At 40.6% G+C, this 18,312-nt stretch overlaps 1 protein-coding gene across 4 annotated transcripts in view; it reads right to left on the reverse strand.

Annotated features, from left to right (window-relative positions):
• The window catches only part of SH3KBP1 (SH3 domain containing kinase binding protein 1), a 334,352-nt gene that overhangs the window by 271,744 nt on the left and 44,296 nt on the right, over positions 1 to 18,312 (reverse strand). For all 4 annotated transcript variants that reach the window (XM_081277303.1, XM_081277300.1, XM_081277301.1 and 1 more), the window contains exon 2: positions 9,401 to 9,558. In XM_081277303.1, the coding sequence (XP_081133429.1) occupies positions 9,401 to 9,558 (158 nt within the window). The remainder of the gene's footprint in view (positions 1 to 9,400; positions 9,559 to 18,312) is intronic.

Genomic DNA, 18,312 nt, shown 5'->3' on the forward strand with positions numbered 1-18,312 from the left:
ATAGGTCATGAATTGTTTCTATCTTGATGATTTGTCTTTAGTTTCTCAAAGTTTGATTATGATATGTCTTGATATAGATTTTCTTGGAGTTTATCCTATTTAGGTTTTGCTCTGCTTCTTGATTCTGAAAGTCTATTGAAAAGCTGCAACCCAAGCAATTTCCTATCTGTGTTTTAAACCATGCACTTAAATAGCTTAAAACAACACCTATTTATTATCTCTAAGTTCTGTAGGTCAGAAATCCTGGTAGGTTCAGCTGAGTTCTTTGATCACCCAGAGTCTCACAAGGCCAATATCAAGATGTGGGCCAGGTTGGAATTTCACCTGAAGATTTGAGAGAATAATTCACTTTCAGGCTCACTCAGGTTTTTGACAGAATCCAGTTCCTTCTGAATGTAGGTCTGAGGTCTCCATTTCTTTCCTGCTGCCAGGCAAGATCTGTTCTTTGTTCCTATAGGTTGTAGGTTTCCCATATTCCTTCTCAAATGACCCCTCCTTCAAAGCAGGAAGCAAATCTCCTTCTTCTACCACTAGGAAGAGGAAGCTCTCTAGTCTTAATGGGCTCCTCTAATAAATTAGGCTTACCTGGATCACCTCCCTTTTTTAAGGTTAGCTGTGGCATATAACACAATCACTGGAATGACAGTTCTTCACAATTACAGGTTGTGACGATTTGGGAGTGGAATCTTGAGAACCATTCCTAGAAATTTTGCACACCTCACTACCACTGGGTAGGGAGTAGAACAGAGTTAACTATATATAGTTCAGCGATTCTGCAATTAGAATGTATTCATTCTATTGGACTTAAATTGAGCATTGTTTATAAATTACTACGTTCTTTGTGTATTGTAGAATTTTTTTTTTACAATTTCCAGCATTATTATGTTTCCTTATATATTCACTTATATAGCTACTTTATACACAAAGGCACTTGAGAAATATCATAATATTTTCAAATCTAGGTCATTGGCTACCAATCCATGTTCTTGAGAAAAAGATATTAGATATAAATGATGCTGCTGCCCTGTTGGTGCCTTGTACAAAATGAATGTCCAAGCTTTAGCAAGCAAGAAAATTGCCTGAACTTTTAAAAATATCCTAAGGCCTTATCCAAACTCCTGTCTGCACCTGAGCAGGGACACATTGGAGACCCACTAGCTGGAGTCCTCTGTGGGAAACCTACACTTTACAAGTTTAAATATCTAGTAATGATCACAACAATGTCCTAGATGGTTTGGATTTCAATCTTTAGAAAGCTGGGGGTTAAAACACATGATCTCAAAGTCCTTTCTAAGCTAAGATTTGATAATCTTGTCATTAAGAAAATAAGATTCCATTATGCATAATCACCACAATCAACTTGGTCAGGGGACTAAAATTCACTGAGGTCACAGCTCTCCCTGAGTCACAAGACACACACCCCCCACCTTCCTGCACTGTAACAGTTACAAAGCCTGAGGAATCAGCCAAATGATGCGGGCTCTTACTGGTCACACACTTGTCCTTAATTACTCTAGATCCTACTTGGGGTAACATTTCTCACAATAATGTCTATCCTGTTGGTGTTTGGACTTTTTTTCTGAAAATAAACTATATGTTTAAAGTTGAAACAATAATTTGAGCTGGAATTGTTTACTTTCAAGGGCCCTATGGCAGGGGAATAATCAATAGTTGCACATCTAGATTATATACCACTAATAGAAAAGACACTCCTGAAGAATATATCCTAAACACTGCAAAATGACACGTTTGCTTATAAATTAATAAAAATGAAATATTTCCCCTAATTGTCCTACTTTCAGAATTTGGAGAAAAATAGTATAAGGCCATAATCCAAGCAAAGGTTGATCTTTTGGGTTAAAATACCAACTTGTGAAGATAATTCTCTAAAATTCAGTAAATAAGTCAATAATCTTGACTCCACCTGAGAGGATACTTGGGGGAGGCATAATACAGTAAGCTATGATGGTGACTGACTTAATGCCATAGGGACAATTCAGGCACCCAGATAATGCTGCCTGCTAGAGCTAGGGGACTAGAGCCAGCCTGCCTGGATTACAGTGCTCTCTCTGCTCCTCACTAGCTTGTGTGACTGTGGATGAGTCTTTTAACCTCAATAAGCGTCTGTCATCTGTTCTGAAAAATAAACATCATAAAAATAGTACCTATGTCATAGGGAGGTATAGGATTTAATGAAACAAAACACAGGAAGGACTTAGCCTCCTTCCTGCCTGGCATGCAGTAAGTGCTCAATAAATTTTGGTCATTGTACACAGACAGACACAGGCTGATTATACACACAGAGCCAGGCTGCCAGTAGGCCTTGAATAGAATGCAGCCATTATTATTCCATAGAGTAACCCAGCAATCAGGGCCAGAAAAGCTAACTATGGGTTCATTTAGCACGTTCTAACAGTTGCCTGATGAATCCACTCAGAAACTTCTCAAGTGGCATTTTAATCAGGAATACCTTTGTTGAACAGCTTTTCAGAATAATATCTAACACACGCTCTAATGACCCAAGGCCAGGTCACAGGCATTAAAACTCATCCTGTGGGAGAAGTTAGATTTGTGACAATGTGATATTCCTTTCAATGTGTCTCCTTTGTGCTTATATCCTCCAGTGCCTAGCACAAAGCAGACACCCAACTCACTCCCTGAGTAGAGCTGACCCCCACACATCCAAGCACATCACCAGTAATGTTGTGAGCAAGAAGAGGCTCTGCACAGCACAAAATGCACCTGGAAAAATTTCTGCTCCCTTCTTAAGAGTGCCAAGTATCCTGAAAACAATCATCAATATAATTCACAAAATTAATGGCCTTTGGGTGAAAAGTTGAATGAAAAGTGAAATTTAATCAAAGAGATCCATGTTAGGGTCTTTAAATAAAGAACAGCAACCTGGAAACCTCTACTTTACACCATTTGGTTGTAGTCAATTTGTAATTCTTTCCTAAGTCAAGAACAACAGTGTAACTGTGAGCTTTCTCTAGGAGGGGTGAGAGTATGCAAAATATAGGCCTTTTGCCTCACTGATTAAAAAAAAAAAAAAAAACTGTATTCCAACCACTCTACATAATTACCAAGAAAAGGCTCTGAGTAAACTTTAGATAGGCAAAGTGGAAGGAGGAGAAGGGTGGGGGGTGTGGGGGTAGGAAAGACAGTGGAATGAGATGGAAATCATTACCCTAAGTACATGTATGAAGACACAAATGGTGTGATTCTACTTTGTGTACAACCAGAGACATGAAAAATTGAGCTCTATATGTGTCCTATGAAATGAATTGCATTCTGCCGTCATATATAACAAATTAGAATAAATAATCTGATTTTTTAAAAAAAAGCCTCTCAGTATGCCAGAGACTTTCTAAAACATCCAAAAAATGAGAGCTGAGGCAAGGGCAAAGCAAGTTGAAAAATGTCACATTTTGCTCACATAGGATGTGAGCTCCAAGTGACTCCCACCTTCAGCCATGGGGCAGGCAGTGTCAAACATACTTCTACCTAACACATAGAGAAACGCCCGAGAAAACAGCTCACTTCCTCACAGACAGTATCAGATAAGTTTAAAGATCAGCAAGCAAATTCTTTTAACCCCTACCGCAGCTTCCTGCTTTCTGCTTTCTACAGGTCTATTTGTGAGCTACAAAATGTCAAGGGCCTGGGTCTTGCTGCACTTTACCAAATGTCCCCTCCAAGAGCAGGCAGACACCTGCATGTCAGCTCAAGCCGTGGTGTGAAGGCCTTTTCTTTTTAAAATTCACTTTGCTAACCATTTAAAAATGAGTATCTATTTGGGGGAAAGGGGGCTGGGGTAGAGCTCAGTGGTAGAACACTTGCCTAGCATGCATGAGGCCTTGGGTTCAATCTCTGGCATTAAATAAATAAATAAAAATTTTAAAAGTATTTTTGTAGATCCATGTCAGAGGAACCCAGAAAAGAGCTGTTTATCAATCCTTTGCATGACTAAAGCACACCATCTGGATCTGAGAGTTAGGTTTAAGAAGGAAGACACTGGTAATTAAATCCAAAGACAGAGCCCACATCTGCCTATAGTAGGTGACTGTCTTTCTGTTTTATGTGGCAGTTTGAGGTCCCAGAAGGGCAGCCATTTTTTTTCTCAACTAAAAGACTTTGAGAATTCATCCTAGTCTTTCATACTATTGTACGTATTATGATCAATTCATGGTCAATTCAGGAAAAAACATCCAAAAGTTGGAAATCAGGCAAAAAAAGATGATCTTGTGACCTTTAAATGCACTTTATAATAAGCCCCCCAAGAGGGTCATCTGCATCTCTGGAAAAGTAACAATTTAACTGACACTTTATTATGACATTTTACAACCCTGTAAAAGAGGAACACATAGAAATATGGTACAATATGCTGCTTCCTTTTTTCCTTTTGTAGAGATGATAACCCCAAAGGCTAGAATTTTATTGTCCTCTAAGACATGAACCAATTTTGAATTGAACTTTTACAATCTTATTTGAACATCTCTTTTCCACTGACTTTTTAATCAGTTCCTCATACCCTCACTGAATCAATTTTGTTATTCTGCTAGTTCCCTCATTAAATGAGTTCAGCAAAATGTAGACACATGCTCTCTATGTGCATGTGTTTAATAATGTAAGAATTAGAGATTGATGGTTTCTGGGCCTAACAGTGGAATCATCTCTAGGAGACTGAGTTCTGTGCTTTAGAGCTCTCACCAGTCATACTCCTAGGGCAGCTACACTAAGACACCAAGATTAGTTCAGTCAGCTCATGTGAGGCACATGAGGCTCAAAGCACAAGTGTGACACCTTCCCTTCATAGAGACCACAGCTTTACACAGAGAAAAACCTACTGGTTGAGAACAAGGCCAGCAAATGCACTCCTACGTGTGTGTCTGTGTGTGTGTGTTTGTTACCAGTCTTGAGCCCAGGGCAAAATTCACACACACACACACACACACACACACACACACACATATATATATATATATATGAGAAATGAGTGCTTCTGCCCAAAGAAGACAAGAATGTTCAGAACCTTTATTCATAAAATCCCCAATCTGGAAACAACTGAAATGCCTATTGACAGGAAAATGGATAAACACATTTTAGTGTGTTATCATGGGTTACTTTACAAGAAGAACAAAATACTGAACAAAGTACTGATGCATGCAATAACATTTTGTTGTACAAAAGATGCCATATATAGAAGAGCACATATTGGGGGCTGAGGATATACCTCAGTTGGTAGATATACCGCATACCCTGGGTTCAATCCCCCAGAACCACACACACACACATACACAAAGAGCATATATTGTATGAGACCATATATGTGAAATTCAAGTACAGGCAATACTAACCTATGATAACTTGTTACCTAGGAAGACATGAATGATTAGACAAAAGTATGATAGAACTTTATGGACAGATAGAAATAACATTGATCTGGATAGTGGTTACAGAGGCATACTCATTACAAAAACAAAAATCATTCCCAGTGACTCGGGAGGCTAAGACAGGAGGATCACAAGTTCAAGGCCAGCCTCAGCAATTTAGCAAGGCCCTAAGGAAGTTAGTGACATCCTGTCTCAAAGAAATAAAAAGGGTTGGAGATATGGTTCAGTGGTTGGTTAAGCATCCCTAGGTTCAATCCAGTACCAACAACAACAACAACAAAAATCATGCACTCTAATGACTCATACATTTTATTCTATGTAAATTTCATCTTAAAATGAATTTTTAAAAAAATTTAAAGAGAGAGCCAGGTGTGGTGACACACACCTGTAATCCTAGCAGCTCAGGAGGCTGAGGAAGGAGGATTGCGAGTTCAAAGCCAGCCTCATCAACTGCAAGGCACTAAGCAACTCAGTGAGACTCTGTCTCTAAATAAAATACAAAATAGGGCTGGGGATGTGGCTCACTGGTTGAGTGCTCCTGAGTTCAATCCTCAGTACCAAAAGAATAAAATAAAGAGAGGAGATAAAGAAAAACATATTCCAAAAGAAGTAGGTACAGAAAGGATTTGAAAAGATTCTTCCACATTTACATTTAATAAATGAGAATTAAAAGAGGGACAAATCCAGAAGGCCACATGGGCCAACAGATTGCAAAGTGAGAGCTGGTAAGATTCAGGTTCGTTTGTGACAATAGGATGGTCTGGTATATGGAATACCAGGAAGATAGCTAGTGTTTTTGTCTTGAAAGACTAAGACAATACAGATTTGAAGGTGGACAATGAATGCCAGCTCTGGGAGAACATGCTCAAATGGGACACTGAGTAAGGGTCTGATAAATGAATTCAGAAAATTCTTAAGGAAGGCTCTCTAACAGTGCTAACACCAAGATAAAGGCATAAAAATGAATGAAGAGATTCCACAAAAGTACCTCATTCAATCCAGGGACAAATTATTCTTAGTTTAAATATAATCTACATAAAATCGCTTTCAAAACTGTACACCTATGCTAATATGACTGTTACTAACTAAAGACACCTTTTATGCTTTTAGAATTCTCTATGGGAGTGTTGGTTATTGTTAAACTCTACTGCATCCACCTACTGAATTTTCAATTATAGGCCTGAGGGTGAAGACTTAAAAATGGACTCAGCCATCTGAAAGCATCAAAGTTTCTTTTTCTACCAAATGTGACAGCCACAAGTAATGCAGCCCCAACCATTCCTGCCACATCCTTTCTTCCCTGCATGGAATGAGTACCTCCCAAGAACATAAGTTCCCTTCATTGCACAAGGGCTCAAGCCAAGGTTCGACAACAACTGATTAGTCAAGAGCCAGGAGAGTCAGGCCCAGGGAAAAGGGCCCGAAATAGGACCTGCAGCACACTCACTCAAAACCACTAGGTAGCTGCCACTGTACTAAAAGATTGTCAGTGCTGTGTCATTTAATCCTCAAAGTAGTTGGGAGGTAGTTGGGCTCTCAAAAAGAAATGACACACCCAAATTAGGGTAATCTGAGGTGGGACTAATAAAGAGACTCATATGAAATAGGTGAGATATTTTAAAAACCCACAGCAATAGCCAAGGGTTAGGGACAAAGAGCCACCAGATCTGCAAGGATGCAGGGACAGGTGTGTGGAGGAATATAGACTGAATGGGAACAGCCACCTCTCTGGTAAGGGACACAGGTAGCCAAAGTGGTGACCCATGACCTCACTAGCCTCCTCCCTCCCTGCCATCTCCTACCAGGGCTCCCCTTAAGCCAAGGCCCATGGGAGGCAGGAGCCACTGCTGAGGGCCCACCCTACCTAGCCCAAAGCAATGCAGGCAGGGCAATGGAAGATGTCCTGGCAAAAAGGACCACATCACCCTCCTTCATAGGGAAGGAGTCTTTTGGTCCCCAGAAAGGGGACCCTAGATGAGGAGGAGGGTCACCTTCTAGACTCTCTGTGGGCAATTCCTGCCCTGTCTTTCCCAGCCACCTTCCATAACCCCTTGTAGCATAGCCTTGAGTCCAGGGAAAAATCCATAGGTGTTTACCAATGCCTTCTCAGATTCTGTGGATTTATGATTTGAAATGAGGGAGCACTATGCCAACAGGACATGTTAAAGGCTTTCAGAATAGGGCCTGCCTTCAAAACTGGAGCTGTTCCATCCCAGGCCTCTCCTCTCTCTTTCTGACAGCCCTCCCTCCTTCCCAGGGTCCTCTTTTCTCTTTCTTACAGTCCTCCTCTGTCATTACTTCCACCTTTGTCTTCACTCCAACCATTGTCCCTTTTATCCGGGAAAACCTTCTTGTCACAGAAGAATTGGTTCAACTTCAAGAACAGTCCCTTCCTAAAATTTTATTTGGAAAGGCAAAAGAATTACTCCCCATTTCCGCATCAACAGAGTTAATTCATGGTGGCCTGGAAATGTTTTTCTAGTCTTAAAATGGAAGAGAAGCCAGGCGGGGTGGTGCACACCTGTAATCCTAGCGGCTCAGGAGGCTGAGGCAGGAGGATCGCAAGTTCAAAGCCAGCCTCAGCAACTTAATGAGACCCTAAGCAACTTGGTGAAAACCAAAATATAAAAAAGGCTGAAGGGGCTGGGGTTGTGGCTCAGTGGTAGAGCGCTTGCCTAGCATGTGTGAGGCACTGGGCTCAATCTTCAGCACCACATAAAAATAAATAAAGAAAAGGTCCATTGGCAATTTAAAAAATATTTTTTAAAAAAGGCTGGGAAGGAATATGGCTCAGCAGTTAAGTGCCCCTGGGTTCAATTCCCTGGGTTCAATTCAGAGAGAGAGAGAGAAAGCTGCTGGAGTCAAGCACAGGGTACAAGGTCTATACTCCTACCATTGTAGAAAGCAGTGTTTATCAGCATGTTACGAACAAAAAGCCCCCCAGTTTTCTGTATACCAAAAAGAAAAGAAAAAAGAAATGCTAGCAGGAACACCCAGAAACAGGATCCTAAAGACTGAGCTAGGTTCCTACATTTTTGATACTTAACACAGTACAAGGTAGAGGACCTAGGGGCTGGCAAGCCCAAAGCATATCATATGTTTTTCATCAACACTCCTTGTCCCGAAATCCTTCCACTAGGCCCATGGGGCTCCTTTGAGAGCAGGGCCACCTGTTAATGGGCCCATATTACCTGTCTCAAGCAGCCAATGCACACTGTTTGGTATGCCCAGTACTACACAGAATGCCAAAGAGAACCTAAGGATTTCTGTATGCAGCTCTTCATACCAAGGACAATCTCCTCTTCTCCAATGTGAGATGGGAAGTTTATAGTACTGGTGCTTTTAGATGTAGCTAGTATTTCCCATAAGGAACAGCTTCCAGGTGATCCCTTTTTTTACCCAGCAATTTTGAACTAGTATTTACAGCTATATAATATGTAATTTATTAATGATAATGTGATATACTTTTGTAAGTAAGTGCTAGATGACTTTGGCAAAGGACATAATTTTCAAAACCTTACTGGAGAAATAGGTTTTGTTCAGTGCCTCATGGACATAAGGAATAAAAAAAAATAATATAATTAGATAATATAAATATAAAAGTAGAAAATATAGCATTGTTCAGATTCTGTATTTAGTTTGATTGCTACTTCATGTAAGTGGTCAAAACTGACCATGGAATGGAAAAGGAAAAACTTCTTTGAAACTCTTAAGGCAAATAAATAAGTACATAAATAATTTAATAAGCTTTATATTTTTCTAGCATTTTCTAAGAATTGATACACAGTTTGGGAAGAGATAATTCTGGGCCTTAAAAAAGCCATTTCAAAACAGGTATCCCAGATATCAAGGGCAAAACTACACATGGTCTTCTTGATATCACCCAGGAGATCGAATTGTCAACATAGCCCCTAAAAGTCCCATGCAATTCATCCTCAAATACCCCACAGCCTTTGTTCAGCAGAGCCCACAAAGGAGACAGGAAAAGGGTTTTGCTTTGTACTCACTCTTACAAAGTTGTCAGGGAACAAACCTCTCCTGCCGTTGATCTGTCCCTCCCACCAGCCTCCATCCTCCTTCCTGATGTTGGTGATGACCTCACCCACGCTGATTGTCAGCTCATCGTCGTGCTGGGCCTGGTAATCAAACTCCACTATGGCCTCCACTGGAAAAGACAGGGAAAAAAGAGCAAGTTAGATCAGATGTTACAGAAGTCTGAGGCCCAGCATCCCCGGAAGGCCAGTAGAGTCATATTAAAGGGACTTCCCCTCTACAAATATTTAAAATAATAAGGCCATACACAGCAACCCAATTTTGGTTAACCTAAAGCCTAAAGAACAGAAACCACAAAGTGCTGGTCGTGGTCAGACTCAGGCAGAGTGGCCTACTGGTCTCAGGGACAACAGGGACTTCAGAGGGGAAATCTCACAATAGCAGCCTAAAAAGATCTGCCCCACCCAGGTGGAGTCCAGTCTCATTTCCCTGAGGACAGAGACTGCAGACAACAGACATGAGTTTGGCCAGTGCTATTAGATGCTAACCTTCCTAGGCCTCAGTTGTGTAAAATATGGACCATAATTCCCACGCAACAGAGATATTACCTCTCTCTCAAGGACAATGTGTAAAGATGACTGGTATAAATAGCCAGGCTGGTGAAACCAATGTCTCAGACTGCTACTCAGAACCACAACTGCACCAGGTGTAGTGGTGCACACCTGTAATCCCAGCAACTCGGGAGGCTGAGGCAGGAGGATCATGAGATCAAAGCCAGTCTTAGCAACTCTATTTCTAAATAAAATACAAAAAAGGGTTGGGGATATGACTCATTGGTAACGTACCCCTGGGTTCAATCCCTGGTACAAAACACACACACACACTCACACACAATTGTCCTCTCAACAGATAAATTCTTAGGCAACAATACCATGTTACACTGTCTTCCCATCCTAAACAAAGTATCTCTTATACTTGATAATAGGTGGAGTTAACAGGCTAGAAAAATGGATTTTCTCATTGACAAAGTGCCAATGCAAATTAACAGAGCCAAGCAATCCAGAGATTAATTTATCCACAAGTTGATTATATAATTTATTGAGAATTTGGGCTCTTCCTCATGCCTACCTCAATACACACCAATCTCCATACCTTTTCCTTTTTCATTTGCAGCTCCATATGAATGAATGAATACAAAGATAGCAAAAAATTAGATGAGCCCCAAGTGGTAAATTAGCAACTCTGAAGTTCTGATAAAATAATGGAAAAGTTAAATGATCTTTATTTTTAAAAGTGCATGTACTAAAACTAACGGAAATGGGTTACAGATCTAAATGTAAGAGCTCAAATTGTAAATCGTTTTCTTTCCTTCTTGGTTTTTTATTAACATGTAATAATTATACTTAATAATGAGGTATATATAGTGTGATATTTTAACACATGCACATAGTGTGCACTGATCAAATCAAGGCAATTGGCATTTCCCTTTCCTTTGTCATTTCATTTGGAGCCTTCAAGTGCCTCTTTTCTAGATCTAAGAGAGCATAAAAGAAAACTGTAATGACATTGGCTTTGGCAAAGATTTCATAAATAAAAGACAAAAGGCACAAATGAGCAACAAAAAAATTAATTCATTGAGGTCAGTTTTCTAAGCAAACAGCTGGCAGGTGAGTGGGTCCCCATCACAAGGGCTTTGCTATCTATTAGCGATAAGTTCCCAAGGCACTGCCATTTCAGAATATCCTATCCACTCAGACTCTCCACTCAACGTCAGCTAAACCAGCCAGTCATAAGCAACTCAAAGTGGAATTTCCTTTCCCAAGATCATAGTTTCATCCCAAAATTAGCTGACTCACTCCACTGTCTAAATAAAGGTCCATCAACAACTAAAAATTATTTTGAAAAATAACAATAAAGGTATTATATCTATCTATAACCAATATATTAAAAAGAAACAGCTTTCAGTTGGGCATAGTGGCACACACCTGCAGTCCCAGATACTAGAAGGTTGAGATGGGAAGATAACCTGAGCCTACAAGTTAGAGACCAGGCTGGGTACACAGCCCAAGACCTCATCTCAACGGGGGAAAAAAACAGCTCTCTAGCTCTCTTCAAATAACCTAAAGATGGATCTATGGAAGTTTTGCTATAGGAACTGAAGTCCCACTATGCATGCACCAAACACTGCTTTCCACATCATCCCATTTCCTAATTAAACAATATGATGCCCAATGAAAGAACCTGAAGCTCAGCAAGGAAGTTAAGTTCATTTTCTGAGTCACTACTCTCCAAAGTGGGATGGAGCCACTTCAGGGATCCACTGAGAGGAGAGGAGAAAAAGAACATCTGTTCATTTTATTTTAATTTTAAAAAGTAAAAAAAAAAAAAAACAACAACACAACTTCCACTTACAGAATGATACTGGCTCCTTCACTTGGTCTGCAGTTCAGAAAGTCAGGGATCTTTCAAGGGACAGGAAGTAGCCTGAGAGACAGTGGAACCAAGGAGCATTGAACAAGGAGACCTGCTAGAGCAAGCACCAGCTTCCGCACTGTTGGGTGCTCTCCAGTTCTGTGATGACTCCAGGTAAAGCCGCTTTATGAACCTTACCCCTTTAACCTAAAATTGCCCTCACTAAATGGATTATGGGCTTGAAAAGATTTGTGTGAAGAAAGTAGGAGTTAAGACAATACTTAACTAGAATCTAAATAGATAAGAAAATGGCTGAGCTGCCACTTCAGCTCTTGGTGAGAGTTTTTTACCAGCCACATTTGGAGGTGAACACAGGGACAAGACAATCACAGCTTACAGGGAGATGACCACAGGATTCTCATAATCAACACAATTTGTATCATGGGTTTACTCCCACCTCTGATGTAGGTGTAAATGTTGAGTTATCAGTATTAGTAAGATTTAAAAACTATGTGCCTGAGCCATGTAGAAAATGTCTTTGGTTTCCCCCAATTTATAGCCATACAATACTTAATCTGCTGCTTCCCAAAAGTTCATCAAACCTAATAATAAAGGTTTAGGAGGGGTTTCCTTAATCTTAAGTTAGTACAGTAACATACAATCACACGCCATGAAATGATGCTTCACTCAATGATGGACCACATATATGATGGCAGTCTAATGAGACCATATCACCTAGTGATGCCATAGCCATTTTAGTTCATGTAAGCACACTCTACAGGATTCACACAATGGAGAAATCACCTAATTTTTTAACCACAGGTACCCTTTTTGAAACAAGAAATGAAAAGGCTTGGAAAAGTCACTCAAGGGCCAATTCCATTAGCACATGAAGAGGAGGGATTCCTGGTGGGTGGTGCTGAAGGAAACTGCCCACTGGCATGCCTTTGCAATGTGAGAGGAGAACAGAGAAGCTTCTAAGAAGAGGTCTGGGCCTAGGACCTCTCCATGGTGAACTTAAACCCTATGTCCTCTCAGGGACTCAGGACCTGACCAACTTATGGAGTACAGCCTTGTTTCTTCCTCCCTAAACAGCAAGCTGCATTTTCTCTGTTCTCTATATGAATATGATGCCCAATAAAAGAACCTGAAGCTCAGCAAGGAAGTTAAGTTCATTTTCTGAGTCACTACTCTCCAAAGTAGGATGGAGCCACTTCAGGGATCCACTGAGATGAGAGGAGATACCAAAATAAAGTTGGAAGATAAAGAAAATTTTGAATTCACTTTAAGTAGATGGCTACTGAGAAGTAAACAGCTGCTGCCTGATAACACCAAACCAGAGAGGTACACATCCTGAAATTTCTTCAATCTCTCATTCAGTGACCCAAGGGTAAGCCTTAATAGATGCCTGCTATGACCAAGGCTAGGGATTAGGGATTGGGGACTCAAAGATAAATAGAGCATAACTACATAATATTTGAGTCTTGCATCCAATATCCTATCTAGCTGGTCTTTCCTGATTTACCCTTTCTTTAAACTCCCAATTTAGCCCTAAATTTTCTTAAACATAAGTAATCACATGAACCCTCCCTGCCTTCTGACCACCCTGCCTATGACTGCATCCAACCTAGCTGCCTGGCTCCTCCAGCTCCCAGGCCTCCCTAGCCCTGCCACTGAGACCACCATCTGATGCTGAGGAGGCTTATGCATATGTCCTCCAAGTAGGCATCTAAATGCCTTCTGGGTATGAAATCACCCTTATTTCCCTTCTGGCCCCCTGTGACAGTCCAAGACATGCAATAGGTGCTCAGTGCGGGCTTCATAACCATACCACTCAGCTTCCATTTTATAATGGCAGATAGTTTTCTGCCCAACAAAGGTGCTACTAAAATGTCAAGTGTCAATCACATTTTTGCAAATTGAGTCATATTCTTCAGTGCACTAAGGGAGTTTGCTATTTAAAAGATCCTGCGGTTGATTCTTTTGTAACATGAATAATCACTTCCTGCTTTACTTTTCCTGTCAAGATGAATTTTTTTATATATTAGGTTTCTCTAAGGGTAGAAAACCTATGCAGAGTTTCATTAAGAGCTCCTATATCATGAGCTATATCTCCCCTACCCCCTCTAAGTGCCCTTTCCTATGTTCTCTGCAGGATTTTGAAGAGTTTAGGACTTTTCTGTCCAATACAGTATCACTAGTCACATGCGGCTACTAAGTACTTGAAATGTCTGAATGGAGATGTGCTCTAAAAGCACAGCAAGTTTCAAAAACTTATTCTGGGAAAAAAAGAATGTATAATTACTCATCAATAATTTTTATGTTGAAATGATACCTTAGATAAGTTGGTTTAAATAAACACATTATTCAGTTTCACCTTTTTTTAAATTTTTATTAATGTGGTGGCTAGAACATTTAAAATGACACGTGTGGGTTACACTGAATTTATATTGCACAGCAAGGATTTAGGATAATGCTTGGCAAATGGGCAACGAAGACCTCAGATTGCACAAATAGCCAAAATGTTCACAAGAGTCCACAAAAAATCTGTCCCCTAAAACCCATTTCCTTGCCTTCAGGAAACTATAAGTAGCTGCACCAAGGATAAAACATTACCTAAGTTTTTGTTTTTGTTTTTGTTTTTTAATAGTACCCTTTGGGAAACTACCTCTGGGCATGAGCACAAAATTAAAACATTAAGCTAAGTAAAATATATCAGAGGTATAATTAGGACAACAGTAAACAAAATCCCATTTCTAAAGGCACCATAAATTACAAAACTTTAAGAATGTCTCCCCATCAGAAAAATAATACCCTCCAGCTGCCCGCTGTGCCAAAAGCCTCCACAAGTTTGCTACATCTACTGTGCTGCAAAAAACAAAGCTACAGTTAACCAGTGTTATGAAAAGATAGAGCCAGAGGAGATAAAAAATCTGCTTAGAAATGAAAACACTTCAACCTTCCCTATCTCCGCCTTCAAATCTGCTGAATGTCTCCTCCCCCTAAAGATGAAATGGGTGGTTTTTAACTGTCGGTTGGCTAAGCCAGCTGCCAAGCAGCTTCTCACAGCCAACTTCTCACGGCCAACTTCTCACGGTGGTAATGGTGCAGGCATTTCTGAGCCCCACTCTGTGACCTGGCCCCTCCTGCTTTGCTTGCTGTATTTACTTCCTCTCTCCTAGCCCAGCTTTCTGAGCTGCAATTTCACGTTGGCTTATCCCAACTGCCTGCAAGCTCCATCTGGGAAAAGCCCTTATCTTTCTCAGGATTCTATCTCCCTCACTTAGCATCATGTCTGACTCAATAAATATTTGAATAAACCAAAGTGCATGAAGGAGAATGAGAGTTTCCAATTAATTTCCTTTGTTTTATACACACACATGCGCACATGCAATGTCGCAAAAGTCTTGATGCAGTTTTCAGTTTTAATCATTTCAGAAGTAGAAATGTTACACATTTACCACGTATGATTTTCCATTTTGTGAATTCTGAAGAATACACACACACACACACACACACACACACACACATTTTTGGGGGGTGCAGTACTGGAAATTGGGCCCTGGGGCACTCTACTGCTGAGCTACACCCCCAACCATTTTTATTTTATTTTGAGACAGGGCCCCTCTAAGTTGCTGAGACTGACCTAACTTGTGATCCTCCTGCCACAGTTTCCAGAGCAGCTAGCTGGGATTACAATGATGTGCCACCGCACCCAGCTCTGAAGAATAAATTTTTAATTTTAATGTTTTGTTTTAGTCCTCTGATTGAAGGAAGCACAGAAAACCAAGAAGCAATATTTTTTTTACCAGAAAAGATTTTACTAGAAAAGATCATGATTGGGCTGGGGATGTGGCTCAGGACGTAGCGCGCTCGCCTGGCATGCGTGCGGCCCGGGTTCGATCCTCAGCACCACATACCAACAAAGATGTTGTGTCCGCCGAGAACTAAAAAATAAATATTAAAAAAAAAAAAAAAGAAAAGATCATGATTGCTGATTACTGGTGATAGAAAGAACATTAGCTACCATTTCATCAAATCCTTTTCCTAATGTTACGGATGAAGAACTGAGGTCTGAAATATTCTGCTTAGAAAGACTGAGGACTATGGGCTGGGGATATAGCTCAGTTGGTAGAGTGTCTGCCTTGCATGGGTTCAATCCCCAGCACCCCCCCCCCCAAAAAAAAAAGACTGAGGACTAAATAATGGCAGTTTTAAGACTAGGATTCCACTCAACCAAATGGCAGTCTATAGGAGAAAAATGAAGATCTAAAACAAGAGCAGAGAAACCTAAGACCAGCAAGATATACAATTTTGTACCACTGCAGGGCTTCTATTTTTTCCATTATGATTCTGGGCCATAGTTTCCAGAAATCCAAAAGGTACACTAGTCGGGAAAATATAAAAATCTATGTTCAAATCTGAAAAGGCAGAAAATAGATCAGTGGTTAACTGAGACCAGGGTTGGGAAGAGCAACATATTACAAATGGGTAAGAGGGATCTTTTGAGGTAATGGAAATAATTTTTAATTAAACTGTGGTAAGAATTGCACAATACTGTGAATTTACTAAAAATGTATTAAATTGTACACTTAAACTGGGTAAATTTTCATACCTCAATATAGCTTTTGAAAATTTTAAAAAAGAAAAGCTTGCATGATATATTGAGGAACTTTTGGTAGTAGACATTTGTTCATCAAGTTGGCTGACTGTGTTTGTGCCCCAGGGAGAGACCACTCCCCATTCAGGAAGGGGAAACCACTTCCCCATGAGATACAATCTGATAGGACCACCTGTCAACATGTTCAGCACTCTGCCAGCTAATGTATGGGCACAGGACCCAACTGTGACTCATAGTACTTTGACAAAGACTGGGAATGGTGGAGCAGAAATCCCTTGCCAGGCCTCTCAAAAGAGTTGGAAATCCCTGGAGTTGCCTGGTTACATACAGTCTTTCCCAGACATGATTCTCCGGGTTCTCCTTCCACCCCATAAACCACTTTGAAGTCTTCCAATAAATCCTTTAACTTTCTTCAGTTAAGGGAGAGTTGGTTTATCTTACTTGCAACAGTAGAACCCCAACAGACTCATGCATCAACTTCTTAAAGAATATACTCTTCCTGCAAGGCGTGGCGGTACATGCCTGTAATCCTAGAGGCTTGGGAGGCTGAGGCAGGAAGATTACAAGTTCAAAGCTAACCTCAGCAACTTAATGAGACCCTGTCTCAGAATAAATAAACAAAAAGGCCTGGGAATGTGGCTTAGTTCAATACCCGGTATTAAAAAATTAATACACTCTTCCCTACATAAGTCCATACAAAGCCAAGTTGTCACCATCCAGTGCTTTCCTATTAGTGTTGGGGCAGAGGGTTTGGGGTCTGGACTTTCCAGCTCAAGGCCACAGGTGCTATTGGGAAGATCTCCAATTACAAAAAAGCTAGCCTATACACAAGTCACATTTTTCTTTTGCAGGAGGACTGCAAGTTCAAGGCCAGCCTCAGCAATTTAGCAAGACCCTATCTCAAAATAAAAATAAAAATGGTTGAGGTAGTAGCTCGAGTGTAAAGTGCCCCTGGGTTTAATCTCTGGTACAAAGAACAAACAAAAAATATGGGAGATGATCTGGTGCAAGAATGAGGAGTGGTACCTCTAAATTCCTATTTATAGAAGCTGCTCCATAAATGACAGTCACTAGTCTTATAGGCCATTATCATGACATGTTGTGAGGGCTTCCCTGAACCTGTCTCCCTGTCTATCTCCTGGATGGGAGCCCTCAAAGGACAGATCTGAGCATTACCTACTGCTTGCCTGGTATCTGGCATACAGTAGGTGCTCAATAAATTTTGGTGATCAGGTGCATCCATACAACCTAGGAGTATCCTGAGAAAAGTGTTAACCCTAAACCATACCTTCTCATTCAGCACAAAGAAATGCAATTACAGATGTAAGCTACTGTTTGATTCAAAGGCTACAGAAAGTCAAAGATCAACATGACCAGTTGGCCAAAAGTATGACCCACTGATTCAAGTCTCTCAAGTACTATTTTTTTTATTTCTTAGTTGTAGTTGGACACAATATCTTTATTTTTATGTAGTGCTAAGGATCGAACCCAGGGCCTCACACATGCTAGGCAAGCGCTCTACTGCTGAGCCACAATCCAAGCCCTCAAGTACTATTATGATCAGCTTCAATTCCACTCCCACCCGTGGTACAACCATTGCTCCTAACAGCACAAAGGCGTCCAATCAAAGATTAGAACATGAGGCAGGGCCTGGACAGGAAAGCATTCATAAAGCCTGAGGCCTTGGTTCTCTCATAGCCTGTATTTTGAGGCCTCTGCCTCAACTGGGCCTGATCCTGAAACAAAACACCCAAGGGGCTCTGGAACAATGAGTTACTAAACAATTCCTGACTTAAATTAACCCTTGCAAACCTAGAACACTTCTCTTTCCAGAATATGCCTTCTATAGAGAGGATAAGAATAACCTGGCCACCAGAGGGAAAAAAAAAATGA

This window comes from Spermophilus citellus (assembly GCF_964194105.1).
Source record: "Spermophilus citellus genome assembly, chromosome: X".
Classification (NCBI taxonomy): Eukaryota; Metazoa; Chordata; class Mammalia; order Rodentia; family Sciuridae; genus Spermophilus; species Spermophilus citellus.